Here is a 19,182-nt window from a genome sequence, read left to right as displayed (position 1 = left end):
AGAGAGAGAGGAGGACATAGAATCGGGAGCAGGCTCCAGGCTCTGAGCTGTACACATAGAGCTTGACGCAGGGCTCAAACTCACAACCGTGAGATCATGACCTGAGCCAAAGTCAGACTCTCAACTGACTGAGCCACCCAGGCGCCCCTCAGTGACTCCTCCAGAGATAGCAAAAGGCAGAAATCTGCCATAGCATTTGGTCTTTGGTATCTGGCTGCCTTTTTTGGTGTGAGTTTCCTACTGCATTGAATATGGTTCTAATATTGAAAGATATATGTTATTTTTTAAGAAGGCTCCAACACCCAGTGCAGAGCCCAACACAGGGCTTGAACTCATGACCCTGAGATCAAGAGTCAGATGCTTAACCAACTGAGCCAACCAGGCACCCCAACAATATTTTGGTATAATGTGAACCCTAATTGCAAAGCAAGTGCTTTATTTAGTGCAATAGCAGTCCAAGATAGTTTTGACATCATTCAATTTCACCTTGTCCAAGTAAGGCCCTGCTTCAATGCACGAGCATTGGTATGGTGAATCCTGACAAAGAACCTGAGGTAAGGATTATTATTTCTTAAAAAAAAATTTTTTTAATGTCTATTTACTTTGAGAGAGAGAGAGAGAGAGAGCAAGTGGGGAATGGTCAGAGAGAGGGAGACAGAGAATCCCAAGCAGGCTGGGCACTGTTAGCGCAGAGCCTGATGTGGGGCTTGAACTCACAAACTATGAGATCATGACCTAAGCCAAAATCAGGAGTTGGATGCTTAACCAACTGAGCCACCTAGGCGCCCCAAGGGTTATTATTTCTATTTATCAGATGAAGAAACTGAGGCTCAGACAAGTGAAGAGGTTTGTGCAAGGTCACACAGCCAGGAAGTGGTGACGCTGCATTTGAAACAAGGTCCATCAGATTCGGGAGCCTGGTGTCTCCCCTAACACACTGTACCAACTTGCAAAAACACAGCTTCCTTCTCATGGTTGAGCCAAACCACTCTCTCTAGAGAGAAAGGCCCAAATCAGCTATCCTGAGCTGGATCCCTTGGAAATCTTCCTCTTTCCCCTGCGCGAAGGGCAGAAATAGGTCCTTGACCTGATGCTCTGTCATTGCATCCTTGGCACAGTAGCCAAAGGACTAATTCAGAAAACTAGAAGTTGACTCAGCACAGGTAGCAGGCTCGTCCTTCCCACAATCTAGATCTGAAGAGGCACTGACCCTTGTGTTCAATTCTGCCCTCACACAGCACCTGCTCCTTCCACACTCCACTTTATTCTAGCTCTGTGCAGAGCTGAGGGGTCACAGTAGGGCAGGAGAGCTGGCCAGAATGCATGAAAGAGTAGACCAAGGCTCTAGACCTGGCTCTGTTACTGGCTTGCTGTGTCATCTTGAGGAAGACCCAAACCTCTTGGTACTTCCATGTCCCCTCAAAACGGTGAGGAACAGAGAAGTCCTTTAAACTCTAGTGATCTGTGGGTTTGCAACATAAATCCTGGCTGTAATGAAGAGATGTCTTGCCACAGGCGTCTCAAGGTTTTATTTGCAGGGAGAGATGTTTCCATCGGATCTGATTTTGTTTTTCCCGCATCCGGTTAACCAGTTGTTCCTGCTGCCTTATGGAAAAGTCCATCCTTTCCCCGGTGATTTGTCACGCTGTCATTATGTATCCAGACCAACTTCCGTGCTCTTTCATCCCATTGGTCTGCTTGTCTATCACTGTACCGGCACCATGTTACTTTCATGTAAATCTCAGGATCTGGTAGAGTGAGTCTCCCATCTTGCTCTTCAAAATTATCTTGGCTTTTGTTTGCCTTTGGCTCTTCCATATATTTTAGAATCTCCTTATCAAGTTCTACACAAACCCTGTTGGGATCTTGTTTGGAAGTGTGATACTTAGTAAGAGCTGACAATTTCATGATACCGAGGTTTCCTGGCCACAGCATTTTTTTTGAGAAGCAGTGGAGTGTAGACTGGCCTCTGAAGTCAGACCTGGCATAGAATCCCAGCTCTGTGATAGGGGACAAATCACTTCACGTCCATGAGTCTCAGTAACCTCATGGTTACTCCTTCTTCAGCCTCGGTGAGGCATTGGAGGTGGCGGTTGTTCTTGTTGGAGGAGGGCAGGGGATGGCAGCAGGGGTCCAAGATATTGGGTCCCCAGTTCTGGGCCATCTTGGAGGGAACTAGTTTGCTGGAACCCCAAGCTCTTGGCCAGGCCCAGATGGGAAGGATAGACAGCAAGGGAGACACAACTGGGATGATAGACAAGATGGAGTAGACAAAGACAACATCCTGGAAGAGGATAGAGGGGCAAAGCCAGAAGTCCCTTGAAGGTTATACTGTCATGCTCCTGCCTCCAAACTCATCAGTGCCTCAAGCCTTTCAGACAATTTAGGATTGGGGCTAGTGATGGCTGTGTTCACATTGCAAGATTTTCCTGGGTACACTACCTTCTGTCTCTTCTTCTCTTGTCACCTTCTTCCCTTCTCTGGCCAGCCAGAAGAGGGGCTATGAGAGCCCCCCAGAAGAGGATAGATAGAAAGGGTATATGGGGGTACTCACCAGGAAGACTGAAGGCTCCATCCCCAGTAAATAGCAGTTAGCAGTAAAAGCCACTGGATGCCCATGGCTCTGCCCATGTTGATGGTCCTGGAAAGCACGGATAAGGAGTCTCAGCTTGAACAGGGGAACAGACAGCAGCTCCAAGACAGTGAGGCACTGCTGGCACTGGTGCCATCTCTCATCTGCCTGCTGAGTTACCACCCCACCCTCAGCTGTCCAGACTCCTTCCCAGCTGGCCCCAGGGGGTGCTTTATGGGGCTGGAACCAATGCAGACCAGAGGGGGATGGAGGGTGGATTTTCTCATTAGTTGCGATCAGTGGGCCTCTGGGGACTCCCATTCCAACTGGTGAATATCCCTAAGGCCCCTAACTGTTAGCCTTTGTTGAACAGCTGGGCAGAATTCTTGGCCTTCCAGGCTTCTCCCCAACCCAACCCAAGGGAATCTGAGTCTCAGGGACGTGGATGATCTTACTGGTCTCCCAACTCTTGAGCTAAAAGTTGGCCATTTGATTTTAGAGCTGAAGAGCAATCTCACCCTCGCCCCACTGCACAGGTGGGAAAAATAAGGCCCAGTGACTTACCCAAGGATGAGAATCCAGTCCTCCAAGGCAGTTCTTCCTATTGCCCATGACTTCCACAGCTCTCTCAGACTCTCTGCATTACCCAGCTCAGGAATTTGCTGTGGCTGTCAATGGTCTTTAGTGTGAAGGTCCCAAGACCTCACAGGTCCTAGGTTCCCCACTAGACCTCATTCACTGGACCCACAGACTCCTCCTGCTATCTTCCAGCAAGTTCCAGTGCCCCTCTCCTCTGAAAAGCCTACCAGGACCCATGCTTTGCCAGTCACTCTCCATTGCCCCAGCATAAAACTGCTTGTATTTGCACGACTTGATCAATGGTGACCTCAACAGACTAGGGCTCCCCAGAATAAGGACCAGTCTTCTCTACCTTCAGAGAGGGAGGGTAGGGCTGTCTCCATCAGACCAGGCTCCTAACCATGAGGACGAAATTCCCACCCACTGCCACCCCCCCCAATCAAAAAAAAAATTAGAACACTAAGGGCAGAGATTATATCCCTACCATTAAGTCACAAATTTTCAGGGTGCAGATTCTCTCTCCCATTAGATTAGAAGCTCTAGAGGGCTGTCAGTAACTCTCCCACCAGACAAACAGGCTTTTGGCAAGAATTGCCCCAAGGGGTTTGTAGAGCCACGATTCAGACATATTGATCCCAACGCAAAATTTTATTGTCAATACACAGATGCCTGGCCCCACTGGCCTCACCTTTCTCCTCTTGGTGCTTAAGCCCACTTAGGCCCCATCTAGCTCTGGCCTAATGCAGAGGACCAGGGATGCCCATCCTTAGGACAAACCCTGGCTGCCTTAGCCAGCACCCCCGCTAGCTGCTCATCCTTGCTGTGGGGCTCCCTCTCTCATCCAGCATCCTTGTCCATCTGAATTCCTCTGAACCTGGGGCTCACAGGTACAAGCCCTGGATATGCCACCCCCTTCTCAGCCCCAGGCATCTGCCGAGGTGTAAGGGAGAGGATGGGCTCAGACCAGGCTGTGCCAAGTCACACTAGAGGTGCAGGAAGATGCAGCAGCTGGGTGTGTGTGCGCAGGTCCCTTGGCTCCCGTCCTGCCTCTCAGCGGCTGGCCTTGTGTTTGTTAAGGAGCAGGTTTGTGTTGGATTCCTGAACCTGCAAACCAAGGGGTTTTCTTGTCGATCCCTCACCTTCACATGGCAAACACTGCCTTGCTCCCCTCCCCTCCTGGCAGCTACCCTGCCAGGCCTCCCAGGGAAGTCCTTCATATGTCTGACTCTAGCTGCCTTAGTATCCACTCTGAGCTTGGAAGCCCAGGCTGTGGACATTCACAAGGCTCCAGGCCATTCTAGCCCAGTCAGGTAGTTTGGGAAGTGGAGAAAGGAAATTAAGTTATGTGGGTGTGTGCCTTTTTCTCCCTAAAAGCTTCCTCCCTCAGGAGGAGGCTGTGTGTGTGTGTGTGTGTGTAAATATATATATATATATATATATATATATATATATATATATATATATATTTTTTTTTTTTTTTTTTTTTTTTTTTTTAAGAGAGAGAGAAAGGGAGCACAAGCAGGGGTAGTGGGGCAGAGGGAGAGAGAGAATCTTAAGCAGGCTCCATGCTTATCCCAGAGCACAACACAGGGCTCAATCCCATAGCCCTGGGATCATGACCTGAGCCCAAATCCAGAGTCAGACCCTCAATTGACTGAGCCACCCAGGTGCCCCAAGAGGAGGCCATTCTTATGCACCCTGGAGAGAACCCAGGGGCCCTCTGCCCCCAGTGGGCCTAGGTATCTGCCACTAAGCAGAAACTGAGCTGGCTCAAGCCACCCTAGGAAGGGGTAGGTTTGAAGGCATTAGAAACATAAGTGGCTCCATGGGAGGAGCCTGAAGGGAGCCGGCAGAGGCTCTCTGAGGAGGAAAGGGTGGAACCTAACCGATCAGCTGTGGCTGAGGGAGCGCAGTCCGTGCACAGAAGTCTAGAAGGTAGACCAGTCTTGAAATCGACAGAAAGTTTGACTAATGGGGCAGACGCTGAGCTGGGTGGGGTGGCTGGACGAGCACTTATTGGGTAGGAGAGGGAAGCTGCATGCACCTTATCCCTGTTGATGAGCGCAGTGATCAAGTCTTGCTGGCAAGTCATGTCGTGGATGTCCAAGGAGGACCCACTCGCCACCGACAGGCTCAGGGACACATGCTTGTGCATCAGCTCCTCCTCCTGCTCCTGGTTGAAGCGGATGGAGCGCACCTCCTCTACTATCCTGGGGGCGGAGGGGTGAGTACTTTCCGAGGGCTGAGGGAGTTTGGAGGGGAAGGAGAAAAAGGGGGGCAGACCCCACATCTCTTCCCTGGCATCCACCCCGCTTTGCCCTCCCCCCTCACTCCTATGGAGATCCAGCCAAAGCTGTGTGCTCACTTGGGATGGAAGAACAGGGAGGTCTGGGGATTCTAGCTCCTGCACCCACAGACCCCGGTCAAGTAGGGCCCCAGGGTCCGTGTTATAGAATGGTGATGGCCCCGAGGTCTGCACTCAGCCCAGACTTATGGGACTCGGGGTACCCCCAATGCCCGGCCTACGTGTTAAGCTCATCTCGGATCTCCTTGTAGTGCATCAAGTTCTCCTGTATTGCCTCGAGCACCAGGCAAAAGTTGTCACAGGTGTTTTCCGAGAGGTTAGACAGGTTGCCCCCCGTAAGTGGCTCCTGGGGGAGGCCAGACATCTCCAAACGGGCGACCGCACAGTGCACCAGTGGCAGGTAGTTACTTCCATCCTCCTCCTCCTTGCCTGTCTGGGAAGAGGGAAACGGGGAAGGGACAGCGCTCAGCCGGCACCCCTCCCCCAGTGCCTTCCTGCTTGGCTTCGGGGAGGATGAGTCTCCTAGGATACCAGGGTTCTAATGCCCCTCATTGAGCTCCAACAGATCTTAGCCTCCCTACGCTGTTGGTGGGAGGCTTCAGATGCATAAGCTCTTTCCCAGTAGCCCTGTCTACTCTGAAGTCATAGCCCACAGCCGTCAACATTTTGGAAGTACTCCACCCTCCACCCCCACCGACCTTTTGGAAGTTCTACCCCTGAATGAGTAGCACTGCAGCTAACATTTAATGAGTTGTATGTGTGTGCCAACTACTGTTCATTTATCTCCATAATTCTCATGATAGTCCTATGAGAAAATAACTATTATTATTCCCATTTTGCAGAAGAAATTGAGGCTTAAATTGGTTATCTGCCCAAAGGTCACCCAGCCACTCAGTTTTGAGTTGCCATAGAAATAAGGCATCTAGGGGGCGCCTGAGTGGCTCAGTCAGTTAAGTGTCAGCTCTGGTCATGATCTCATGGTTCAGGGGTTCAGGTCCCACATTGAGCTCTATGCTGGCAGTGTGGAGCCTGCTTGGGATCCTCTCTCTCTAGCTCTCTCTCTCTCTCTCTCTCTCTGCCCCTACCCCCTTGTGCACGTGCATGCTCTCTCTCTCAAAATAAAAAAAACTTTAAAAATCTAGGAAATCCATACCCCTCAGATGTCACTCAAGGTAGGGGATGCTGCTCCCAGGTCTCAGGCTTGACTTTCCCCAGGCCCTCGAGTGTGGAAGCATGTGCATGTGTGCTCACATACACACATACACACACATATGTGCACATATACACAGTCAAGTCAGTACATTCTGCCCCCTCCTCCCTTCTGCCCTCCCATCCCACTCACCTCACGGAAGGTTGTCTGATGCAGTTGTCCATGCTCGCCTGCCTTCATCATTTGCTCCAGATTGGTGGTCACCACAACGACCAACAGGTTGATGCCAATGAAGGCACCGATGGTGATGAAGATGGCAAAGTAGACAGCACCCCCAATCTCCATTGCGTACTCTCTTGTCTCCATCCTGGAGATGGCAGACAGGGGCCCCATCACCTCCCTGGCCCTTTGAGCCTCGATTTCCCCATCTAGGAAACGGGGACACTGCCTCAAGGCCCACTGGGTCTTCTGCTATCTCACTGCTGTTGTGCTGATCGAATGCCTGTTCCTGACTGTCATAGCAGCTGCTCTTTGTTGAGCACACAGGGCCTCAAGCCAGCCCTCTAAGGTGGGGATGTGTCCATCGGCATTATCAAGTTTAATCTATTGGCTACACTCTTTATTCACGATTTTCTTATTTTAAAAAATAACTCAAGCTCATAATAGGAGAATTAGAAGGAAGATATGTAGGAAAAAAAACCCATCTACTATTAATACCTTGTTATGAATCTCCTATAAAATATTTTCCTAAAGAATAGGTCTTTCTTTCTCTCTTTCCATACACACACACACACACACACACACACACACACACACGTGCACGCATATAGAGATACTCTGTGCCAGGCTCTATGCTAAGAGATTTAAATAGATTTTCTCTGTTGATCCTTACAGCAATTCAGACACAGTTAATTACAATAATCCCCAGTCAGCAGGTGAGGAAGCTGAGGCTCAGAAGAGAGATGAAGGAATTTGTCCAAGGTTGCATGGCTAGTGTGATGGAGCAAAGACTCAAAAGCCCAGCCTCCAGTATACCTTTATTGTACACTCTATGATTTTCCCACTACCTACATCATAATGGGTGGTGCCCACAGAAACCCTTTGCCAGCTGTGCTTCTAGTCTCACAAGAGATAAAAAGAAATCAGTCAGGAGGACCCACTTCCTAGAGTGCACTGGAAACAAATAGGGTAATGGAAAAGAATAGAACCTGGTGGCCATCTATGGCCCCAAATGGCCTTGGGCAGCAGGTGTAAGAAAGAATGAAATGAGGCTCTGAGTTCCCAGGAATCCAGGCAGCTTGGTGGGCTCAGGTGTGGGCTGGGAGGCTGTCCTGAAACCACAGAGCTGCTCTCTTGCTCAAGACCTACCCAGTTGTTTAGCGTGACAGGAGAAATGATGAACAGGCCTGCAGTAGGACTTGGAACAGGTGGAATTTCAAGGGGAACAAGGCTTCAAGCAGGCCACAAACCCAGAGGCCCCAGTCTCAGGGGTCTCCCTTTCCCCAGTTTGAAGTTCCAGGCACCCCCCTCCTGCTGGGCACACCCTCATCCCAAGCTCTGGACCACCCACTCCCACTGCCTCGCCCCACTGGGCTGGGGGCCCGGAAGCCCCACAGACACTCACTGAAAGTCCCTGTAGATGTCCACCCAGCCATCTTGGGTGATGCAGATGAAAAGGGTGTACAGGGCAACCTGCATGTTCTGGAAATGCATGGGCACAAACGCACCAAAGAGAGTGACCCCGAACACGGAGAACACCTGCCAGAGAAACCAGAGAAGATGCCTGGACTTCACCCAGGGACCTTGGGGACAGGACATGCACATGCCATGCAAATGAACACCGCCAAGGGAATGACAGGGATTCAGGCCCATAGGCCTCTCCTCTTCTTCCAGACACCCCTGTGTCCCCAATGACCCAGGGGCCCTGCTCAGGGAAGGGGAGGATTGAGGGCAAGGGAGGGCACTGACCAGCATGAAGAAGAGGATGAGGGTCATGATATTGGCCATGTCAGGCACCGACTGCAGGATGACACGGATGATCCGGGCCAGAGGCTCCACCGCCATGCACACGTGCACCAGACGAAGCGCCCTGTGGCACAGCCTCTCAGGGGTGCCCCCTGGCCCCTCCCAGGCCCCTCCTCCCCCCGCCCCCTGACCTGCCCAGACAGGCAGAGCTGATCCCCACCTCATCTCCTTCCCGGGGTCCAGACAGTTCCCCTTCTTCTCCCGAGTTCCCAGCTCACCTGAGGGTATAGGTGATAGAGATGGCACTGAGTTCATTAATGAAGAACCCCAGGAGCAAGATAAAGATGATAAGGAAGTTGAGGATGTTCCAGCCGTCCTGGGGGGGTTGGGGGGGCCAGCCCCAGTGGGGTCTATCAGGCCCAGCCTGTGGGGACATCCTGGGTCTGCCCTCCCACTGCCCCAAGGTTGGGAGGCTCAATGTTCCTCTCAAAGCAGGGCCAGTCATCTGCCATCCACTGCTGTTACTTATCTGCATTCCCCAAACGTGCCACAAAACACACATGCACTCCCTGTCTCGTACGTGTGTCCACAGCCAAGTGCAGTCTCAGAGACACACAGTGGAGACTCTCACGTATACACAGCTAGTTCCTAAGCTGAGCAGCCACCTGGGCTAGCGCACTGCTGAAAATGGCCTTGCCCTACAGTTAGGTGACAGAAGAGCGCTCGGATGCTCCAGGCTTTGTGTGGCTCACACTATAATTAATAATACAATAAAAGTAAATACTAATAAAAACATTAAAGAACACTACTTCGGTAGCCAGTTCAGAAGTACACTAGCCCTCACTGTACGAGAGAGAGAGAGAGAGAGAGAGAGAGAGAGAGACAGGAAGTTTTTACAAGCCCTCTGTCCAGTAAGGCACAAAGTTACATAGGGGTGGGGACTGAGGAAGGAACCTCATGTATGAAAAGTTCAAGCACAGCCACGGAAGGGGGAATTTATCTAACAAACAGTGGATACATTTATGTTTCAGCCAGTGATCCCACTACTAAAATCTGACCCACGGAAACTCTGGTTCAAGTACAAAACGACACCTGTGTAAGGTTGAAAACAACTAAAGTGTCCAGCAATGAGACACCGATTGAATAAACCACGGAGCATTTATTCAATGGAGCGCTGTGTAGCAAAAAAGACAAATGGGAAATATCTCCATGTACTGATACAGAAAGGTTGCCAGGATCCATTAAGTGACAAAAGCAAAGTGCGAGGGGAGGGAGGAGGGAGGCAAAGGCAAACAAAGGAAGGGAGGGAGAGGAGGGATGGAGGACAAAGGCAAAAGAAAACTAAAGTATACACATATTAGCTTATGATCGCAAAATACACACTGATAAGCTATAAATCTAAAAAGATTACCTGGGGTGGAGGGGAAGAGATGAAGGGAGGGAGTGGAAGGAAGAATTCTCTGTATACCTTTCAATATAGTTTTCGACCAATCTATATCTGCATTAAATATTCAAAAAGAAAACTTTTTTTTTTTAACGTTTTATTTATTTTTGAGACAGGGAGAGACAGATCATGAACAGGGGAGGGTCAGAGAGAGGGAGACACAGAATCTGAAACAGGCTCCAGGCTCTGAGCTGTCAGCACAGAGCCCGACGCGGGGCTCGAACTCACGGACTGCGAGATCATGACCTGAGCCGAAGTCGGCCGCCCAACCGACTGAGCCACCCAGGCGCCCCAAGAAAACTTTTTCTTTTTTTTTTTCAACGTTTATTTATTTTTGGGACAGAGAGAGACAGAGCATGAACGGGGGAGGGGCAGAGAGAGAGGGAGACACAGAATCGGAAACAGGCTCCAGGCTCTGAGCCATCAGCCTAGAGCCTGACGCGGGGCTCGAACTCACGGACCGCGAGATCGTGACCTGGCTGAAGTCGGACGCTTAACCGACTGCGCCACCCAGGCGCCCCAAGAAAACTTTTTCTAATGGAAAAAAAAAAAAAGTTCTTAAACGTATCAGGTAGAACAGTGAACACAAGCCCTCCTGGAATCCCACATTCGGCGTGCCTGTGCCTACACGTACATCAGGAGACGCAAGTCAGCCTGGCCACAGATCCGGAGCTCTAACCAGCCAGTATTAAGCTCCTACTATATGCCAGATCCTGCACCGGATCCTGAGGATACAAGAGGATTTCTGCCCTGCAGGGCACACAATTTCCAGGAAGACAGCTTGACAGTAAATTGAAACTCCATGTGAGAGAGATTGTCAGGGAGACACAGTAACACCTAACCTGGCCTGGGAGAGGCGGGAGGACTTCCTGGAAGAGAAGATCTCTGAACGAGTCTGAAGCTGTAAGCAGGAGTAGAGCAAATGAATAAAGTGTCAGGGAGCTTTCATAGACGAGAGGTCAGCTTGGACAAAGGCATGGAGGTGAGAAGCAGCGGTGTGCGCGGATGCGTGAGGGTGTGTGTGCGGGTGCGTGCCGGTATGCGCTGGGGAGTGCAGCTGCAAGCAGTCTGGTAGCCGGAACTTCAAGGGCAAGGCAGGGAAAGATGAGGCTGCAGAAATAAGCAAGGGCCGCATCGTGGAAGGCCTTAAGCACTATAAAGCCTTTCGACCTGATCCTATAAACAACAGGGAGACAGGGCAGGATTTTAAGGATACTTTGGCCTGTGCCTTGGGGAGATTACTTTGATTCGGGGGTGGGGGTGGGGGGCGGGGGGGAGGGGTATCTTGGAGGCTAAAGCAACATCCTAGTGGGAGAAGACCAGGCAAGAGCTAGAGACGGGTAGCAAAGATGCAGAGGCGGCAAGACATTTGAGAAATAGTTAGGCAGTGAAACTGATTAATAGGCTGTGGGGGTAAGGAGGAAAAAGGAATCCACAAGAGTAGAAGAAAAGGAAGAGCTGGGGACAAAATTTTGGGGATTCCTACATGGTGGGGTCATATTTTGAGATATTAATTTACAGGCTTTCCACTTTCCTGCATTTCCTCTTTCCCTCCCCCAGCCTCCCCCCTCCACAACAGCCAGGGGGGTGAGGGAGAAGGAGGCAGAAACAATCTCTAACAAACCCTGGTTTTCACCCTGGTCCCTGATGAAGGTTAGGGTTTAGGACATGAGTTCTCAGCCAGGGATGATTTTGCCCTCCAAGGGACATTTGGCAATGTCTGGGGACATTCTTGGTTGTCACAACTAGGAAGGTGCTAAGCGGCATCTAGTGGGGAGAGGCCAGGAATGCTTCAGAACACCCTCCAGTGCACAGGACAGCCCCCACAACAAAGGATCATCCAGGCCAAAAGGTCTATAGTGCTGAGGTTGAGAACCCTGGGTTTAAGGGACAAGCAGAGTGGCTGGGAGGAGCACAAGATTCTCAGGCTTGCTTCAATTCCCTTGTCCTAATGAAAGCCTGGGGGTTAACCTTGAAAGTGCAGGCCCCCTGGGGTGCCTGGTTGCTCAGCCCATAGAGGGTGTGACTTGCAATCTCAGGGTCCTTTGTTGAGTTCAAGCACCACACTGGGCATGGAGCTTACTTAAATAAAAATTAAAAAAATTAAAGAAGCATTGCTAAGAAAGTGCAGACCCCCTACTGCTGCTGAAAAAAAAAAAAAATCTCAAGAAGATACAAAGGAGGAAATGTTTTCTCTTATGGAACAGATGTCTGCCTGCCTCCAGGGCTAATTCTGATAAAGTGGACCATTGAAATGTTCACACAAAGCACGGTACCTACTCCCCTCCCCTCGAGTGAGGAAACACTAAGGGTGTGCACCATCCCTTCGATGTTCTGTTAATGAACATCCTTGCAAATGTTATTTGCACAAAGCAGTATTTAAGACGCCCAGACTTCAGCAATGTTGTTCTGGGTTCAACTACACCGTGTTCTGTGAACCTCTGACCCCTGGAAAGCTTAGAATTCTAACTGGTTGTCCTGGTACTGGTATTAAAAAAATTTTTTTTTAATGTTTATTTATTTTGAGAGAGAGAGAAAGAGAGAGAGACAGACTGTGAGCGGGGGAGGTGCAGAGAGAGAGGGAGACACAGAATCCGAAGCAGGCTCCAGGCTCTGAGCTGGCAGCACAGAGCCCGAAACGGGGCTCAAACCCACAAACCGTGAGATCATGACCTGAGCCGAAGTCGGCCGCTCAAATGACAGTCACCCAGGCGCCCCCTGGTAACTGTATTTAAATGATACTTCCTTTTTTTGAAAGGTATAAAGACTTGATAGTCTTGTTGTTGTTGTTTTTTTTTAATATTTTATTTTAGGGGTGTCTGGGTGGCTCAGTTGGTTAAGCAGCCGACTTTGGCTCAGGTCATGATCTCGTGGTTCATGACTCGAGCCCCATGTTGGGCTCTGTGCTGATCGCAGGAGCCTGCTTTGGATTTTGTGTCGCCCTCTCTCTCTGCCCCTCCCCTGCTCATGCTCTGTTTCTGTCTCTCTCAGAAATAAACATTAAAAAAAACTTTTATATGCTTGAAAAAAAAGATTTTATTTTAAGTAGTCTCTATACCCAACATGGGCTTGAACTCACAACCCTGAGATCAAGGGTTGCATGCTCCACTGAGTGAGCCAGCCAGGCGCCCCTAATAGGTTTTCTTAAAGCCTCTACTCAAACATGGCCAAAGGCAAAATAAATCCCTGGACTTCAGAAATGACTTGACCATAGGGGTTTGCACAAGTGCTCACAGAGGAGGGGCAAAGAGAGAGGGGTAGAGAGAGAATCCCAAGCAGGCTCCATGTGGTCAGCTTAAAGCCCAATGAGGGGTTCGACCTGGGGCTCAAACTCACGAACCATGAGATCATGACCTGAGCCAAAATCAAGAGTCAGACACTTAACTGACTGAGCCACTCAGGTGCCCCAGTACAAATTACTTTCTGCTGCATCACAGACATCTCAGAAGTGGTTGGTCTCTCTCTCCACACAACACACACACACACACACACACACACACAGACCCTCGGCTCGTAGGACCAGAAGCCCAGGAGTGGGGTGCAGTCCCTAAGGAGTTGGGGTGATGGCCGAAAGGACCCAGGATCTCACCTTCCAGAAAATCCAGAAGCCATTTAACCAGCCGAGGAGGACCTCACAGATAAGGATGGTCAGCACAATGTCATCTATGGTAGAGAACAACTCATAGTGTTTCTATATGAAAGACAGAGAAAAAGAGAGGGGCAGAGAGGTCAGTGGAACAGAGCCCGGGCAAGGCTGGGCAGGGGGGCATCTGTGGGGGGAAGGGCAGGCCCGTAATCCTGCTGCTCTTCATCCTCAGCAACTTTGCAGCTGCCTTTAGTCCACATGTCCATGTACATGCCAGGCACCGTGCTAAGGCCCCACATGTGTCATTCATGTCAGCATCACCATCATCCTCCAAAGTGGGCTTTATTCCTGTCTCACAGATGAGGAATCAGAGAGGTGCCTGAGGCCACAGAGTTAGCAACAAAGACTGTTGTCTGACTATAGGGGCACCGGGGTGGCTCAGTCGGCTGGGCGTCCGACTTCAGCTCAGGTCATGATCTCGTGGTCCGTGAGTTCGAGCCCCGCGTCAGGCTCTGTGCGGACAGCTCAGAGCCTGGAGCCTGCTTCCGATTCTGTATCTCCCTCTCTCTGGCCCTCCCCCACTCACACTCTGTCTCACTCTCTCAAACATAAGTAAACATTAAAAAAAAATTAAGAAAAAAAAAAAAAGACTGTTGTCTCACTATAAACCTTTGCTCCTAACCTCTGGAGCAGGGATACTTGAAAAAGGGAGGTGGCTGAGAGGCAGAACAGGCTCCAGGATTGGAAGGAAAGGCCCTGGCCGCTGAGGCAGAGGCCACCAAGCCTCATCCTTCCTTCTCTGGTTGTCCCAGCCACTCCTGCTGCTTTGTCTCCCAAATCTCCCAGACAAGGCCTGACCGACTTCCTGCACATGCTCCCCCTCCCCCCCCCCCCCCGCCCCCGCCGGCCTACTCACGGGTCCAGTCCCCTGGGTGGATGAACTCATGGATGGATGACCATGACCTTGAATTCTGTTTAAAATCCAACTCGCTGGGGCGCCTGGATGGCTCAGTCGGTTAAGCATCCAACTCTTGATTTCGGCTTGGGTCATGACGTCCCAGTTCGTGGGACTGAACCCCACATTGGGCTTGGCACTGACAGCATGGAGCCTGCTTGGGAATCTCTCTCTCCCACTCTCCCTGCCCCACTCCAGCTCTCTCTCAGTCTCTCTCAACATAAATAAATAAACATTAAAAAAAAAAAATCCAACTCACTTTCCCCCAATCTCCCATGAAGCTGTAACCCTACTATAGTTTGTGACCCTGTTAACAGCTCCCAGCCTCCAACTCCACCCTGGCAGTTACCAAAGTCCCTTGGACTCCTCTCTTTCTCCACTTCCATGGCCAACAGACTCAGTGCCTCAAGGTTCACTACCACACGCAGAGGCCTCCTGGTACCCACAACCTTGCCATCACCCATATTCACTGGCCAATGAGAGGCTGGGCAGAGTTTCTTAAACCCAGATGGGAGATTAAGGTTTTGGGCTCCCTGCCTGTTCCAAATTCCCTAAGGGTGTCATGGGCCAGGGATGTCCGTCTATAACAAGGAAGAGCTTTCTGTCCCCTCAGCTCCACCCCGCTGACTCCCGGGGGCAATAAACTCTCTGCACTATTTGCTGCAAGAGCTTCCTAAATACTCCATCTGCCTTCTCCAAGTCATGAGCATCCATGGCTAAATCAGAGTTGCTTCCTCCACCCACAAGCCTGCTATGGCTCCCAATGGCATAGGGACAAGGTTCAAAACCAGTCTGGTATTCACAGGCCATGACCTTCATGGACACATATCCTACACCAGAGCTTTTAGCTAGCATTTTTTGACTGGGACCTATAGTAAGAGGTGAATTTTGTATTTTACATCCTCCCTCTTTCCCCCTCCCCCACTCTCTCGCGTGTGCACACACGTACAATTTCTATTTCATTCTTTTTCATTCTACTTCATTCTGTATCAGAATGCTGGTATCTGCAGTCTAAACTGATTTCATGATCCGTTGAGGGGTTGAAGCTGCCTTGTAGTTCTACTCGTGCTGCAATCTTGGCTGTTGGGTGTCTGCCTCCACCACATGGGAGGCAGCTCCTGTCAAGGCCACAGGAACTAAATCCAAGGGATGCTCCATGATCCTTCTCTGGCCTCCTCTCTTGCCATTTCTGGCCCCAGACCAGACAGCACACTCTCCTGGGTCCTCCCCACTCTACTGGTCACTCCTCCTCAGTCTCCTTTCATGCACCTCCTCCATTCTCTGTCCTTCAGTTGGAGACTCTCCTCAGAGCTCCGTCCTGGCGTTCTTCCCTTCTCACTGGATATGCTCTTCCCAGGTGACCTCGTCTACTCCTTTAGCTTCTGGCAACCATCCACCCAGACGCTGGCAGCCCTCACGTTGGAATCTCCACCCCCGAGCTCTCGGCAGGATCTCAGAGTTGAGCTCTAACCTCTCGCTAGACATCTCTATGTGGATATTGCATGGGCGCCTCAAATGCTACTCAATTCAAAGTGACCTCGGCATTCTCCCCAAACCCACTCATTGTCCTATGTCCCCACGTCCCAACAAACAGCACCGACCCCACACAGTTACTCAAGCCAGTAGTGTAACTTCTTGCTCTCCCCTTCCCTACACGTGTGAGATGGTGATGTACGTTAAAAAAGGTGGCACATAGGAAGTGCTTATGAAGTGTTTGCTATAAGGAAAAGCAGTCGGGAGGCCCATGGATTCAACTCCTAGAGAGTTTCAAATGCATGTGGCCTCTTTTACCAACGGCCATGGCCCTGGTCCAAGACCCACCATCTTTCACTAAACGCCACAACACGGTCTTGCCAGACCATCTTTTCCCATTCTTGGCACCCTCCCTTCCGTGGTCCACACTGTAGCAGCCAGTGTAAGTTTTCTGAAACACACGTCTGGTTATGTCACTTTCGCGCTTTAAACCCTTCCCTGACTTTCCAACGACATAGGATAGAGGCCATCCTCCTTAAGATAACTTAAAAACCCCGCACCATCTAGCTGCTGACCATCTCTCTGAAATCATCAGCCACCACATTGGACATTTTTAAAACACTGACTTCAAATAGCATAATTCACGTATGTAGTATACGCCTTGTAAAGAAATTAAAACATTGATAAGACCAAAGTCATACTGGACTTCCAGACCGACACACAGAACTCGCTCACAAGCTGTTTTGCCCACCCTAAACACTCTTTCCCACCGCTCTTTGCCTGGCCAACTCCTACTCACTCTTCGTTCTCAGCAGAAGCATCCTTTTCTTCAGGAAGGCTTCCCCGGCCCTACCGGGATGCTTACTCTGAGCTCCCATGTACTCTGACACTCAGGCATTTGTAATGACGTGCACGAGTCTGAGACAGGATTGGGTCTGCTATGATCATGCCCGGAACCCCAGCACAGAGTGATCCTCACTTTGTGACTATTTATTAAAATGGGATACCCTTGGTGTGCCTGGGTGGCTCAGTAGGTTAAGCCTCCAACTTGGGCTCAGGTCATGATCTCACGGTTCATGGATTCGAGTCCCACATTGGGCTGTCAGTGCAGAGCCTGCTTGGGATTCTCTCTCTCTCCCTTGCCCTCTATGCCTCTCCCTCACTTGTGTTTTCTCTCTCTCTCTCTCTCAAAAATAAATAAACTTAAATATGTGTGTGTATGTACATATATGTGTGTGTGTGTATACACACACACACACACACACACACACACACACATATAATGGGATACCCTTCCCAACCAGGCACCCATTTGTCTGCCTCTCCTCACACCATTTTTCTCCTGCCCTTCCTCTCTACAAATCCAATGCCTTCCTCAAATCTGGGCCCCCTCCACCACGAGGTCTTCCTTAATCTCTAGTTCCCTGGAACGTCAGAGCTGACAGGCCCTTGAAGAACATTCAATCCAATCACCATGAGCAGATGAGGAGTCTGGGGCCCCGAGAGAAAAGTGCCTCACCCAGCCCTTGCCCCATTAGATCAGTGGGGGCAGAGGTCAGGCTGGAGTCCCACCTGGCCAAGGAAGGAGTTGGTGCGCAGAGCAATGGTGATGGCGTTGACCACCAGCAGCAAGGCCAGCAGCAGCTGGAAGGCTGGGTGACGAAGCAGCTGCTTGATGTACATGTGAGTGATGAACTCCTGCATGTCCCAGGTATCCTGGGAGAGGGCAGGGGACCTTCCTTCAGGCAGGTGTCACGGCGGGAGGCCTCTGCCTGGACGTTTGTTCTCAGTGAATGGGGTCCCGGGGGGGGGGGCCATTCTAAGGGGAGAAGTTGCCTGAGAGGGGTCATGAAATGGGGGCATCAGTGTAGGGGTCACTACCTATACGGCCACTAAAAGCGGGTGACTGTTGGGGGATCTTTGTGGGGATCACTGGAAGGGAGACTTCTGGGGTCTCTGCTGGTGACTGTCATTATATAAGGGTTCCCGTAGGGAGCACTGCCTGGAGGTTACTAACATGCCATGAGGGGGCCAACACGGGGATCACTGCTGGGGAGGGTCCTCAGGGGGGTTGTTTAGAAAATAGAAGGGGCAGAGTTATTCTGATGGCCTGTTGCCCCCTGGGCACAGCTGCAGGAGGGTGACTGTGGGGTGGGGGTCGCTGCCGGCTGCAGCCCAGGCCTCCTCCTTACCCTCGTGCTAGTGATGTCTCTGCGGTTGATCAGTACTTGTTCCTCCGGCCGGGCGTAGGGCTCATGAGTGGCCCTCTGTGAGGGTGAGGAGAGGGCCCATCAGTGCGGCCACTGCCCCTGGGGACCCAGTGCGGTGTCCTGTGCCCCACCCTACGCTGGTATGCCCAGCTTGGGTGGGCCGAGGCAGGGGCCACCTACCATGACGTTCAAAGGTTTGATATTGATGTCGGTCCACTGCTGCCACCAGGTCCTTCGGTTATCCATCATAGCTGCTCCGTCTCCTCTCACGTATCAAAGAAACTTCATTCCAAGTGGCCTTGCTCCCCCTCGTGGTGAGATCATAGAGGACTCTGTGACCTCCAGCTGTCTGCATTCCACCAAGGAATTCTGACTGTAAGAGAAGCTCCTCCCACTGACTCCCCTTGGTCCCCAGGGAGGAAGCCAGGGGCACTAAGGGGCTGGGCTGCGGTCAGCGGTCAGAGGCTGATGGGAACAGGTCAGGTCTCTTGTGCGGCCTGGATGGAGAGATATGGGGGCATGTCCCTGCTCTGGGTCCAGGAGCTGGAGGTAAGACTTGGAGGAGTGAAGAGCAGTGTTTGGCCCAGAGGCTCTCCTCCCAGCAAACCTCAACCTGTGCTCCTCCCCGTGGGCTAAACCGTCCACCGCCCCAGGCTCCAGGCCCGCCCACACTGCCCTTCCATGTAAGATGGGTTTCTCTATCTAGAGTAAAAGGCTGGTTTCTGTTTCTCTTTGAGCCCCCGGGGATGGGGCAGGAGAGCACCCTCTGGTCTCCAAAGGGCTGGGGAGAGATGGGCATGAGTGGAAGCCCTCACTAGCACGGATCAGCAGCCCATCATCCTGGCAGGCATGGAGCTCCGGGAATAGGGCCCAGGCCAGTGTGAACGCATGGCGGACTAGTTACCAAGAGCATTCGTGCCCTTCTGATATCTTTCCAGCCCTG

The 19,182-nt window shown here is 51.1% G+C and overlaps 1 protein-coding gene across 1 annotated transcript; it reads right to left on the bottom strand.

Annotated features, from left to right (window-relative positions):
- Positions 1-3,780: 3,780 nt before the first annotated feature.
- On the bottom strand, positions 3,781-19,140 carry CATSPER4 (cation channel sperm associated 4). The gene is made up of 11 exons (XM_045476175.1): positions 18,420-19,140; positions 18,222-18,296; positions 17,602-17,745; positions 13,605-13,706; positions 8,850-8,947; positions 8,575-8,695; positions 8,231-8,364; positions 6,799-6,973; positions 5,678-5,889; positions 5,196-5,361; positions 3,781-4,255 (listed from the first exon to the last, which is right to left on the bottom strand). The coding sequence occupies exons 1-11, from the start codon at positions 18,486-18,488 to the stop codon at positions 4,202-4,204; spliced, it is 1,350 nt and encodes a 449-aa protein (XP_045332131.1). The 5' UTR covers positions 18,489-19,140; the 3' UTR covers positions 3,781-4,201.
- Between the last annotated feature and the right edge of the window lie 42 nt (positions 19,141-19,182).

Source organism: Leopardus geoffroyi, chromosome C1 (genome assembly GCF_018350155.1).
Source record: "Leopardus geoffroyi isolate Oge1 chromosome C1, O.geoffroyi_Oge1_pat1.0, whole genome shotgun sequence".
In the NCBI taxonomy this organism is placed as follows: Eukaryota; Metazoa; Chordata; class Mammalia; order Carnivora; family Felidae; genus Leopardus; species Leopardus geoffroyi.
The sequence above is the reverse complement of the archived record's forward strand: the minus strand, read 5'-3'. Positions and strand labels throughout refer to the sequence as shown.

What these genes read in the sequence shown, in the direction of transcription:
- CATSPER4 (XM_045476175.1), bottom strand. Translation starts at nt 18,488, where the DNA reads ATGATGGATAACCGAAGGACCTGGTGGCAGCAGTGGACCGACATCAAT. An exon ending in GCTTCTGGATTTTCTGGAAG is followed by an intron (nt 8,948 to 13,604) that starts GTGAGATCCTGG and finishes CAACCCCCCCAG; the next exon opens with GACGGCTGGAACATCCTCAA. An exon ending in GACATCTACAGGGACTTTCA is followed by an intron (nt 6,974 to 8,230) that starts GTGAGTGTCTGT and finishes TGCCATCTCCAG; the next exon opens with GATGGAGACAAGAGAGTACG.